The following is a 13,349-nucleotide window of genomic DNA, read 5'->3' as shown; positions in this document are numbered from 1 at the left end:
GCGGGCGCCTGTAGTCCCAGCTACTCGGAAGGCTGAGGCAGGAGAATGGCATAAACCCGGGAGGCGGAGCTTGCAGTGAGCTGAGATCCGGCCACTGCACTCCAGCCCGGGCGACAGAACAAGACTCTGTCTCAAAAAAAAAAAAAAGCACAAATAAAAACATTCACTGCACTATTTAAGTTACTTTACCCTTGACTTCTACTATCCCATACAAACAATGAATTAGCAGCTATATTAAAGATACATTACTCACAGCCTCTGAGTTATCAATAAATGGATCTGTCTCATCATAGCCAAAGCCTATATCAATTAAATCTTGTAGCCGATCCTTCCGGTGTTTACGGGGTTTCCCACCCTGCAAAGAACAGACATGTTAGACTGATTCGGTACTCATGCTGTTTTCATCAACTTTAAAAAGACTTGTTAGAAGAATTCAATTAATCTTTGTAGACAATCCCCCTCTCCAGGAAGTTTAAGACCTCCCACACCTTGAGTGCAAGTTGCACTTAGTGACTTGTTCCAACGAGTATGAAAAGGGGCAGGACAGAGGAACTTCACAGTAGAAACCCTGGCCAACACTCCCTTACTAGGTGGTCACAGTCAGCATCAACAGGGACACATCATACTGACTGCACGCATCCACGATCTGTCACAAAACCTGCACTTCATCACCTCTGTGACCTTCTCAATAACTATAACCCCAGCCTAACCCTGAGAAAACCATCAGACAAAACCAAATTCATGGACATTCTGTGAAATGAGTTACCAGTGTTCTTCAAAGTTATCAAAATCATCAAAAAGAAGGAAAATGTGAAAAACTGCCACAGTATAGATGAACCTAAGGGGAAATAATGACTAAGTGTAATATGGTAACCTGGCTGATTCAGAAACTGAAAAAAGACACTAGGGGAAAACTAGTAAAATCCAAATAAAATGTGCAGTTGAATGGTAGTGTGCCAATGTTGGCTCCTTAGCTGTAACAAATGTATACATTGCAAGATGTCAACACTGCAAGATGTCAACAACACTGCAAGATGTCAACAACAGGGGAAAGTGGGTGAATGCTGTGTGGGAACTCTCTGTATTGTCTTTGCAACTTTCCTGTAAACCTAAAATTATGCTTAAAATTATTATTATTATTATTTTTAAAGACAGGGTCTTGATCTATTGCCCATGCTGCAGTGCAGTGGCATGATCATGGCTCACTGCATGTTTGTTTTTTGAGATAGGGTCTCACTCTGTCACCCAGGCTGGAGTGCAGTGGCATGATCATGGCTCACTGCAGCCTCAAACTCCTCGGTTCAAGTGAACCTCCTGCCTCAGCCTCCTGAGTAAGTGGGACTACAGGTGCATGCTATAAAGCCCTGCTAATTTTTAATTTTTTCTTGAAGTGCTGGGATTATAGGTGTGAGACACTGGGTCTAGCCTAAAAGTATTTGTTTTAATAATTAGAATTATATACACAGACATACAAGAAAATGAAAAATGAGTGCATGTAAAAACTGAAATGAGTATGTGAAATCTGAGTTAAGATCTATTATCTAGTTAACTGTATTATGCCAATGTCAATTTCCTAGTTTGGATAACTATAGATATGTAAGATATTACTACTGGGAGCAGCTGGGTTCAAGGGGCACATAGGATTTCTCTGTAGTATATTTGCAACTTTTTGTGAGTCTATAATTCTTTTTTTTTTTTTTGATACAGGGTCTGGGCCGGACACAGTGCCTCACGCCTGTAATCCCAGCACTTTGGGAGGTCGAGGCAGGGGGATCACTTGAGGCCAGGACTTTGAGACCAGCCTGGCCAAAATGGCTGAACCCCATCTATACTAAATATATAAAAATTAGTCAGGTGTGGTGGCATGCCCCGGTAATCACAGCTACTTGGGTGGCTGAGGCTCAAGAATCACTTGAACTGGGGAGGCGGACGTTGCAGTGAACTGAGATGGCACCACTGCACTTCACCCTGGACAACAAAGCGAGACTCTGTCTCCAAAAGAAAAAAAATGACAGAGGGTCTGGCTCTGTAGCCCAGACTACAGTGCCATGGTATGGTTATAGCTCACCTTGATCCCGTGGGCTCAAGTGATCCTCCTGCCTCATACTCCCAAGTAGCCAGGACTGCAGTCACAAGCTATGGTACCCATCTTAAATTTTCTAAGCATCTTCTAAGACTTCCCTGTCCCATGATTTTTTTGGTAGGGGAGCAGGGAAGAGGACGCTTGGAAAGAGAAGAGAAGGCCAGGTGCAGTGGCTCACACCTGTGATTTCAGCACTTTGGGAAGCCAAGGCAGGAGGACTGCAAGAGCCCAGGGGTTTGAGACTAGCCTGGGCAACATAATGAGACCTGTCTCTACAAAAAAAAAATTTTTTTTAATTAGCCAGGCATGGTGGTATGTGCTTGTGGTCCCTGCTACTTGAGAGGCTGAGCCAGGAGGAACCCAGGAAGTTGAGGCTACAGTGAGCCAAGTTCATGCCACTGCACTCCATCGTGGGTGACAGAGCGAGACCCTATCTCAAAAACAAAATCAAGAAAACAATGAGTGCAAAGTATTCTGCAAACCAATATGCCACCACTAAGCCACAGTGAGCCTCATAGAGAGCACGAGATGCAAGATGTAAATCTCTAGTCACCTCATTTGGTTTCAGCTCTCAAATCACACACCTCTCAATGAAAAGTGTGATTCTAATGGTTAAAGATGAGTAAGTTGTATGTAACACGGCCCTTAAATAAAAGCAAATTGCTTCATCTTGTTTCAACGCAAAGAAACAGTGATCTGTTCCAGTGCTTGAGGGAAAAAAGTTACGCCAGACTTACGAAAGACATCTCCAACATGGTGTCATCACTTTACAAGTAACTTGCAAAGGCAATTCTGACTAGCTACTATTACATAGTGATGCTAAAAAAACATAACTCCCATATAAGCTGTGACTCCACTGTACGCTTTTTGGCGGACAAAACAACATGATTACTACACCATCACCACCAAGAAAGACATTGTGGTGCGAAATATAAGTAATGGCTCCCATATTTTTAGATTTTACAAGTTAGGTAAAAGTTTCAAGTACAATTCTAGGAACCAACATAGGGTGGCAACACCTTGCTAAATAAGGCCACTGAGGGCATAATCCCAGAACAATGACAATCCTCAAGAAATACCAGTTGGCAACCTTAAACAACATGCATACATATATATATGTGTGTGTGTGTGTGTGTGTGTGTATACACACACAGGTGTAATATATATATATATACACACACACATATATACATACAACATACCCACGTGCTTAGATGCAAAATACATATTAGATTGTCCTTATTTTTCCCATTTGGGCAGGTCTGCAGACTGAGACCTTTACATTATGTTATAGAATTATGGTGAGAATCAGCATTCAGGAAAGGGAAAGAGAGAGGTTGGTAGGAGATAGTCTATTGAGAAAAAGTTACACACAAGCAGTTAAGGACATGAGGGATGATTTCGTCCTAAAATGAGAGAGAGAGGAAGAGATCTAAGAGATATATAAAAATCCACAGACAAAACTAATGAAGAGGCCTAGTCCTGCCACATACGAAATATTTTTAAAGTTATGGGAGTGAAAATAGATGAGGCAGGAACATAAGAATAAAAAGATGGCCGGGAGCGGTGGCTCACACCTATAATCCCAGTACTCTGGGAGGCCAAGGCAGGTGGATCACGAGGTCAGGAGATCGAGACCATCCTGGCTAGCACAGTGAAACTCTGTCTCTACTAAAAATACAAAAAATTAGCCGGGTGTGGTGGCGGGCGTCTGTAGTCCCAGTTACTCGGGAGGCTGAGGGAGAAGAATGGCCTGAACCCAGGAGGCAGACCTTGCAGTGAGCCGAGATCGCATCACTGCACTCCAGCCTGGGCGACAGAGCAAGACTCTGTCTCAAAAAAAAAAAAAAAAAAAAGAATAAAAAGATTAATGAACAGCACTGTTCAGAAACCTACCCTAGCATATAACAATTAAAGATGAAAAAGGCAGCATTACAACTCAATGGAAAATGATCAATAAATGAGATTACAGTGAGATATCGATTTCCTCTATCAAATTATAAACCTTTAAATTCTGAAAAGATGGAGAATAGGACTGCTCAAACACTGCTGATAAAGAGTGTACCAATAAAACTCTTTTGGAAAGCAAACTGAAAGCATCTGCCAAGAGACTTTGCAATACTTTTACATTTTCTTCTTCTGCTTTTTCTATGCTTTCCAAATTTCCTATGAAGTTATAAAAGAAATAAAAGAAATATGTTATAAAAGAAATATGCTGTTATAAAAGAAATATGCTAAAATAATTTTTAAAACTCTTCATCTTATTTGACCCAGTGATTCTACATAGCTTATTTTGAACCATTACTTAGAGTCAAAAATATGTTAAGAACTTATGCCATAGAAAGCAATATGTTAAAATACCAGAAAGAATTTAAGTATGAAATGTCCTTGTCTTCAGGTAACTTAAAACAAGATAATCTATTAAACAAACTTACTGAGCACTTACCATGTGCCAGCCTTCATGATTTTATAGTTATACACAAGCAGTTAAGTACAGAGAGGGGAAGAGAAAGATTAAACAAATGACTACCGTAGTTATAAATGGCAGAAAGGAAAAAGGTTGAAAGGAGATCTTTTCAAAAGAGGACCTAATCAAGGCTTCTTCCTAAGATAATCATACCCAGACAAGGACAAGTGGAGTTAAGCACTTGTGGAAGCCACTGAAGGCATCAGCACAAGGAAGCAACTGACAAGATCAGTGTTTAATAAAATCACTCTGACTACTGGTATGGGGAACTAACACAGTTGGGGAATAAAACAGCTCGAAAGAAAAAAAAAGCTCAGATTTGCAAGAAATTCACAAGTCACTGGGGGCATAAAATATATATTTAAATACCAAGCTACCATTCACTGAATGCTAACCTTGCATCAGATCCTATACTAAGTACAATCATCTATTAGTTCACATTTGACAAATGAGAAAAACGAAGGCTCAGAGAGGTCAAGTAACTTATCTAAGGTCACACAGAAAGTAAGCAAGCCAATCTTCAAACTCATGACTGCCTAACTCCAACAGGCCATTCTTTTAAAAATTCTATATGAGAAGTTATAGAACCTATAGGGTCATTTTTTAAGTTGAAAACACCTTAAACTCTAATAAAGCAAAACTGAAATTAGTGTTCCCACTGTCATCTGTCTCCAAATTAGCTTCTCCCACTTGACATTCCTATTTTGTTCATCCTATTTTTTCTGCCTTAAAACCATCATTGGCTAAAATTAAGAGTGATGACATCAAATGCTAACATGAGCATGGAGCAATTGGTTCTCATACATCACTAGCAAGAATGCAAAATTATGTGGCTACTTTGGAAAATGGTTTGGTAGTTTCTTTTTTTCTTTTAAAGCTCTCTCTCAGCGAATCAGGTAGTTTCTTTTTTTTTTTTTGAGACGGAGTCTCGCTCTGTCGCCCAGGCTGGAGTGCAGTGGCCGGATCTCAGCTCACTGCAAGCTCCGCCTCCCGGGTTTATGCCATTCTCCTGCCTCAGCCTTCCGAGTAGCTGGGACTACAGGCGCCCGCCACCTCGCCCGGCTAGTTTTTTTTTTGTATTTTTTAGTAGAGACGGGGTTTCACTGGGTTAGCCAGGATGGTCTCGATCTCCTGACCTTGTGATCCGCCCTCTCGGCCTCCCAAAGTGCTGGGATTACAGGCTTGAGCCACCGCGCCCGGCAAGAAACTATTAATTTGAACTAGGAATTCCTCCTTGCCCTTATTTAAGGCCCTCTCCCCTACCCCAGTTTGCTTTAAAAGATTATTTTATGTCTTTATTGTACATGTAATATCATACTATTATTGGTCTATGAAACCATAAATCCACTGGTATTTGTGTTTTGTAAGTAGGATTTACTTTATGGTGGTGTCAACAAGTTTTCCCAAAGCTCCATACTGAGGTGATCCTTAGGGACCAGACCTAACATAAGGCCAAAACAAACAGGAAAACTAGCCTATGAAGTTCCCAAGGAAGCTGTAACCCCTCAGCAAGTGTGGATGATCAACCAATGAGTAATTGACTTCTTACAACTCCCGGAAACAGTACACAAATGCTTTCAAAACAACTACGTGGTATCAGTTCCACATTTGAAGACAGTTTAATCCATAATTATTTTAAGATAAAATTATATTTCTTTCCACTCAGCTGAGTAGTATTTACTGTGAAGAAGTTACTCATCAGAAATTAGTTATTCCAAGATACTGCCATTCTTTCAAACATTATCTGGAAAGAATCACTTTTACAACTCATACAAAAGAAAATCAAGACTTTTCATTTATATATATATATTTCTTTTTTGTTTGTTTTTGTTTTTTTTTTTTGTTGGGAGATGGAGTCTCGCTCTTGTCGCCCAGGCTGGAGTACAATGGCGCGATCTCGGCTCACTGCAACCTCTGCCTCCTGGGTTCAAGGGATTCTCCTGCCGCAGTCTCCTGAATACCTGCAATCACTGGTGCCCACCACCATGTCCGGCTAATTTTTGTATTTTTAGTAGAGATGGAAAGGTTTCACCATGTTGGCCAGGCTGGCTGCACTCCTGACCTCAGGTGATCTGCCCACCTCGGCCTCTCAAAGTGCTGGGATTACAGGCACGGGTTACTTCACCTGGCCGATTTTATTATTCTTATTCTTATTAGAGACAGGGTCTCAAGAAAATCAAGAGTATTTAGAAGAATAATTTGTCTTCGAGTAAAAACAGTGTTATTCCATTTGGTCAACTATTTCATTTATAAGACTGCTCAGAATAACTTTTCTATTATCAAATCTACCCTTACCCTTCTTTTTAAAACAAATATGAAACTACTAGGGCTCTGAGAGTCCAAAACCACATAGAACTAAGTGTGAAAGATGGTATTCAATGTCTATATAGCACAGTAAGCAGATTTTAAAGTTATAATGTGATTTCATGAATATTAATAAATGTCTGGCAGAATATACGCCTTCCTATTCAGAGTCGTTCAGATTCAAATAGTCTTAACTGAGCCCCTGCTAGGCACAAGGTATTGTGCTAGGTGTTTTCATTTAGATTACTGAATTTATATCCAATTCTAAGACAGCATGATGTTTCAGAATGGCTGGGGTAATGGGGTGAGAAAAAAATCACTAAGAGAAATCTTTCAACAATTATAGGTTATCTTATGTCCTAGAAGGCCAAGAGAACAAGTCTATACCCATCAAATAGAAGCATCTTACTCCAGAGTATAGAGTAGAGAGTACAGGTGGCCTCATAAAAGGTATATATTACCTAGAGACCATCTAAAAACTGAATTGAAAACCAAGATGTTTCGCCTAAACATTCTGGAGCCTTAACTGGGAATAAAGAGAGGTATGGGAGCCTCTTTTACCTGTATCCTGCCTCCTTTCTAACCATCAAGACGAATCTGGAGCCTACACGGTTGTAGAAATGTCAAAACTTGGACTTAGCTATTTAAAAAGATTTATGTACAACAACCAATTTAGTATAATCTAGGTAAAACTAAGTACTTAACAGTCATATTGATCTTTTTCCAAAAAACCATTTAGTAATTGATGTTGAATATGAACTGTCACATTACCTGAGCATAAGAACAACATAACAGGAAACAGAACATGGCCATAAAGATAGGACACAATGGAGGGGGGAACTCCATAAATTCAACACAGGGTGCTCTTTTTACAATTTTATACTCCCTATAATTTTTTTTTTTTTTTTGAGACAGAGTTTCGCTCTCCTTGCCCAGGCTGGAGTGCAGTGGCGTGATCTCAGCTCACCACAACCTCCGCCTCCCGGGTTCAAGCGATTCTCCTGCCTCAGCCTCCCAAGTAGCTGGGATTACAGGCTTGAGCCACCGCGCCCGGCCCTCAGGTAGTTTCTTATTAAGCATAGAGTTACCATTGGACCTAACAACCCCACTCTTACATGCACCCAAGAGAAATGCAAATGTGTATTCACACACAGACTTGTACTCTCATGTTTACAGCAGCTTGATTCATGGCAGCCAAAAACTGGAAACAACCCGACGGTCATCATCTGGTGGATGGATAAACAACTGCGGTACATAATCCACAGTAGGAATACAGTGGATTACTGCTCGGCAATAAAAAGGGACACAGGCAAAACATGGAGGAATTTCAAAAGTACTATGCTAAGTGAAGCAGAAGCAGAAGACATGAGATTCCATTTACAGGAAACCCTAGAAAAGGCAAACAAACAAACACCAAAAAAGCCTAGAGTCACAGGAACCAGATCAGAGGATGCCAGGGGCTAAGTCTGGAGGGACAGATCTGTCTATAAAGGGAATTTTCTAGGGTGACGCAATTGTTCTGTATCATTATTGTAGTAATGGTTACAGGATTGTATGCATCTGTTAAAATCCATCCAACTGTACACTTAAAATGGATGAATTAAATTTATTTACATTATACCTCAATAATGCTATTTCAAAAGTCTCTCATAATTTCTGCTTCCAAGTATCTCTCCCCACAAATCTTTGTTGCCATGATTAACCATATCTACAGCTTCCTTTCCATTCTGTCAGTGCTAGAATGTTGGCCTTTGTTTTTCACTTAAACATAATGAATGTCTTAATTAGCCTCTCTTCCCTCAAATTGTTTTTGAGACGGACTCTCACTCTGCTGCCGCCCTGGCTGGAGTGCAGGGCATGATCTCAGCTCATTGCAATCTCTGCCTCCCAGGTTCAAGTGATTCTCCTGCCTCAGCCTCCCCAGTAGCTGGAACTGCAGGTGCACATTACCACACCCGGCTAATTTTTGTATTTTTAGTAGAGACAGGGTTTCACCATGTTGGCCAGGCTGGTCTTGAACCCCTGACCTCAGGTGATCCGTCCGCCCTGGCCTCCTAAAGTGCTGGGATTACAGACGTGAGCCACCGCGCCTAGCCTCTTCCCTCAAATTTATCCTGCATAATTACCACCTAATTAATATTTTGAAAACACCGTATCATTTCCCCTGCTCAAAATGCTTCAGAAGCATTCCACCCATAAGAATTGAAAACCCTTAACATGGCACCAGTTAAATGCCTTCTACATGTTGACTCAAACCACCTTTCCAACTTTCTGCTTACAATTTTCCAATATGAACACTTCATCCATTCAAACTGTCTACCAACTCTCCCCCAAACACACCTTCTTACCATTCCTTGTGCTTTCTCCCCATCTGGGATAGTCTCCTGCTACTCTCTTAATCCTCCCAGCTTTCACGTATCAGCCTACATTTTCAATCTTTTCTCCAAGATGCTTTCTAATTAAAATCACAATGACAATGATCTTTTTCTGCTCTCCTATCATACTTTTTATCTAGGCATAAACAGCTGCCTATAAGATTTACTTGGGAAAGCTAAACAAACACGTTCTGTTGTAATGGGCACAATCAGATAAATGCAGAAGTGCAAACAATTTATGGATAATTAGATTTAGGAACATCTATGTCTAGCCAAAGTGACTAGTTTATTGCCACCAGAAACCATAATAGTTCTGAGTCCATAATCTAATCTAAGCAGCAAAATGATTAGCATTGTTAAATAAGTATGTATCTTATCAAGGGGAGCAAATAAAAGACTTAAAGTTTTATTTGATCATAATAGTATTAATCTGACCAAAATGCTTCCCCCCAAAATGATCTTACAAGTATAAGGTCTTCACCAAGAGTATCAATTATAAAAGCATAAATTATACAAACTACCACATATCTATTCAATGTTAACAGCCACTGAAGAATAATGTGGTAGGCTGGGTGAGGTGGCTCATGCCTGTAATCCCAGCACTTTGGGAGGCTGAAGCAGGTTGACTGCTTGAGCCCAGGAGTTCAACACCAGCCTGGGCAACATGGTGAAACCCTGTCTCTAACAAAAAAAAAAAAAAAAAAAGACAAAAAAGCTGGGCATGGTAGTGCATGCCTGTAGTCCCAGCTACTTGGAAGGCTGAGGTGGGAGGATCACTTGAGCCCAGAAGGTCAAGGCTGCAGGGAGCTGTAACCACACCACTGCACTCCAGTCTGAGCGATGAAGACCTTGCCCCCAAAACAAATAAATAAGTAAATAAATTTTCAAAAATTGTGATAGAGAGTATTTATTAATATAGAGGGTAACAAGAACAGTTTCCTAAATGTTATGTACAGCTCAGGCTATTCACGAAAAGGTGCTATCAGTGTTCACTAAGCATCTGAAAAGGTCCTCAACTTAAATGGTAATTAGGGAGACAACATCTAAATAACAAGATATTGTTTATTCCACTATCATACGAACAGGATGATCTCATCTATGAAAAATAAAACATAGCAATATATATCTATAGATATGTATAAAATGCTCAAAGAATACACAACAAGCAGATAACCATGGTCATTACGATGGAGAAGGGATAGAACTGGAAACAGTGGTACAGGAAGACTTTGATGTACTATGTATTATTTGAATTTGTCTTTAATAAAAGGAACATATTCATGTATTGCTCAGGTGATCTAACTTTTTTTTTTTAAGAGACGGGGTTTTACTATGTTGCCCAGGCTGGTCTTGACCTCCTAGGCTCAAGACATCTTTTCTGCCTCAGCCTCCCAAGTAGCTGGGATCACAGGTGTGAGCCACCACAGCTGGCTCTAAAAAATTTTTTTTATAGTGCAAGAAAGTACATATGTAATTGCACATGCATTTTAAAAATTCCTGAAAGGGTATACTTTAAACCATCAAACTATTCACAGTGGTTCTGCTTGGCGGTGGACTTACAGGTGATTTGCTGATTTTTATTTTGATCTTTTCATTTATCTGTATTTATATATCCTCTTTCAGTGAACAGTAACAAAAAAAAAAATCTTTGAAATATATGACTGCCCACATACACACAGCTCTCTGGGGCAAGAAACTGACAGGGTCTCTAAGGAGTGACCTGGTTAGCTGGGAGTAAGGACTAGGAAGGAGATTTTCTTTTTATCACATGACCTTTTGTATCTCCTGAGTTTTATTAAGGACATGTACTACCCACTCAATAAATGTTATTTTATTAGGTTTGGCCCACCAAATGTTCACTACCAGAGTTTGGAACTCCTCCTCATTTGGCTCTACTTCTCAGTCCCACTGTGGGGAAAGAGTTTTGGATAACCTGTATTTGACACACCCATACCTGAGTACCTCTTTCTTGACTCACTTTCCAACAACCAGGGTTCCACAAGCATTGCTCCACTTATAAACAGATTTCTGCCAACTATAAGGCATAATCCAGTTCCCTCCTTCATCACAGAGGCCATTAGAGTAGTTTTCTAGGTATAGTCTGCTTTTCCTCACTTGCGGTCTTCCTGGAAAACTTCTAACCCTGACCTGCCTTCTGCCTTACCACCCCATTTCTATTCTCCACCCTCCAGTTTCCTAATCATGCTAAAATTCAGTAATGCGTAAATTGTATAAGCTGGAACCAAACTTTTGACAGTTGCCAGAAAGGTACATACAAATTAATTCACAAATATTAAAATTTAACCTAAAGAAATTCAAGTTACATTGGCAAAGGATTATAGTCTCTTCCCTACTAGAAAGATCTCTGTTGAATTACTCTCTTTTTCAGTATCCTTACTGCAGCAGAATCAAAATCTTACTTAATTCTCTGAACCTCTGCAGTTGATATTACATAGTTTATAACTTAAGTAGATCTTTAAAAATCAAAACTTACTTTCCAAACAACAACAAAAAACCCTTGAATTTTGCTACACCTAAAGTGAAGAACCTCCTTCTTATCTACTCTTCTAGGCACTAACCCGCTGTGACTCAGAAGAATATTCCTCACTGAGTCATTAGTACTTGCTTAACCTGACAATCGGTGTTTTAGGCCAATGCAGCCTCATTACACTGTAACACTAAACTGGAAAACAAACAAACAAGATGTTCTTAGTACTGGACCCCCTGACCCCGAATTGCCTCCAGCTAATAGTAAACCAAACTAAAAACCAACATTCATTGATCACCTCTAGTAGACAGAGCAAGAATGACCCTGATTGCTAAAAAAACACTCCAGTCCTACAAGTGAGAAGAAAACATCCTGTCGACACAAGACTCCCTATTTGTCCCAGCCCTGCCACAACCTTATCTCTTTACATCTATGCCCATTTCTTCAACCTACCAACAGAAAGGAGCTGAGTTTCAAGGCAGTGGAAATACAGCCAAGAGCTGACTACACAGCACAAAAATAGTATACACAATTTCTTTAATTACCACATATGGATACCAGTCCTTCCTCCTAAATACCCTAAAACTGCTGATTCTCAATTGTTCCTAAGGGATTAAAGAAGGCTGAAGAGAATTTATTCAATTCAAAGAGGCCAAGGAATTAAAAGGGCATGTCACAGCAAGTGATTAGAATTGGTAACTTCAATAAAGAAACTATTAATTTGATTTTTTGTTTTTTTGTTTTTTGTTTTTTTTTGAGACGGAGTCGCCCAAACTGGAGTGCAGTGGCCAGATCTCAGCTCACTGCAAGCTCCACCTTTCGGCTTCACGCCATTCACCTGCCTCAGCCTCCCGAGTAGCTGGGACTACAGGCGCCCGCCGCCTCGCCCGGCTAGTTTTTTGTATTTTTTAGTAGAGACGGGGTTTCACTGGGTTAGCCAGGATGGTCTCGAACTCCTGACCTCGTGATCCGCCCGTCTCGGCCTCCCAAAGTGCTGGGATTACAGGCTTGAGCCACCGCGCCCAGCCAGAACGTTGGTCTTTCTATGCCAGATACTATCCTAGGGTTAACTAAGAAGACTTAATGCTAACTTTAAGGTAGTGCATCATACACTGAATCACTTTACTTATAGGATTATATAGAGGAATTTTTCCATTTGCAAAGGGCAATTCTAATCCTTGATTTTGTAACCCACGGCAAAATAGACACTCTAGGCTGGGTGCAGCGGCTCACACCTGTAATCCCAACACTTTGGGTGGACAAGGTGGTGGATCACCTAAGGTGAGGAGTTCAAGACCAGCCTGACCAAAAATTAACTGGGCGTGGTGGTGCATGCCTGTAATCCCAGCTACTTGGGAGGCTGAGGCAGGAGAACTGCTTGAGCCCAGGAGTTCAACACCAGCCTGGGCAACATGGTGAAACCCTGTCTCTAACAAAAAAAAAAAAAAAAAAAGACAAAAAAGCTGGGCATGGTAGTGCATGCCTGTAGTCCCAGCTACTTGGAAGGCTGAGGTGGGAGGATCACTTGAGCCCAGGAGTTTGAGGCCAGCCTGGGTAACATACCAAGACCCCAAAACAAAAAAAAAAAAAAAAAAAAAAAAAAAGCTGGGCATGGTAGTGCATGCCTGTAGT

The 13,349-nt window shown here is 40.5% G+C and overlaps 1 protein-coding gene across 1 annotated transcript in view; it reads right to left on the bottom strand.

Annotated features, from left to right (window-relative positions):
- The window catches only part of UBN2 (ubinuclein 2), a 75,279-nt gene that overhangs the window by 52,238 nt on the left and 9,692 nt on the right, over positions 1-13,349 (bottom strand). Inside the window, exon 4 of the mRNA XM_011941559.1 lies at positions 254-355. Coding sequence (XP_011796949.1) covers positions 254-355 — 102 coding nt within the window. The remainder of the gene's footprint in view (positions 1-253; positions 356-13,349) is intronic.

The sequence above is a fragment of the Colobus angolensis genome, unplaced genomic scaffold (genome assembly GCF_000951035.1).
Source record: "Colobus angolensis palliatus isolate OR3802 unplaced genomic scaffold, Cang.pa_1.0 Scaffold2, whole genome shotgun sequence".
Taxonomy (NCBI): Eukaryota; Metazoa; Chordata; class Mammalia; order Primates; family Cercopithecidae; genus Colobus; species Colobus angolensis.
This window is presented reverse-complemented; position numbering and strand designations above follow the sequence as displayed.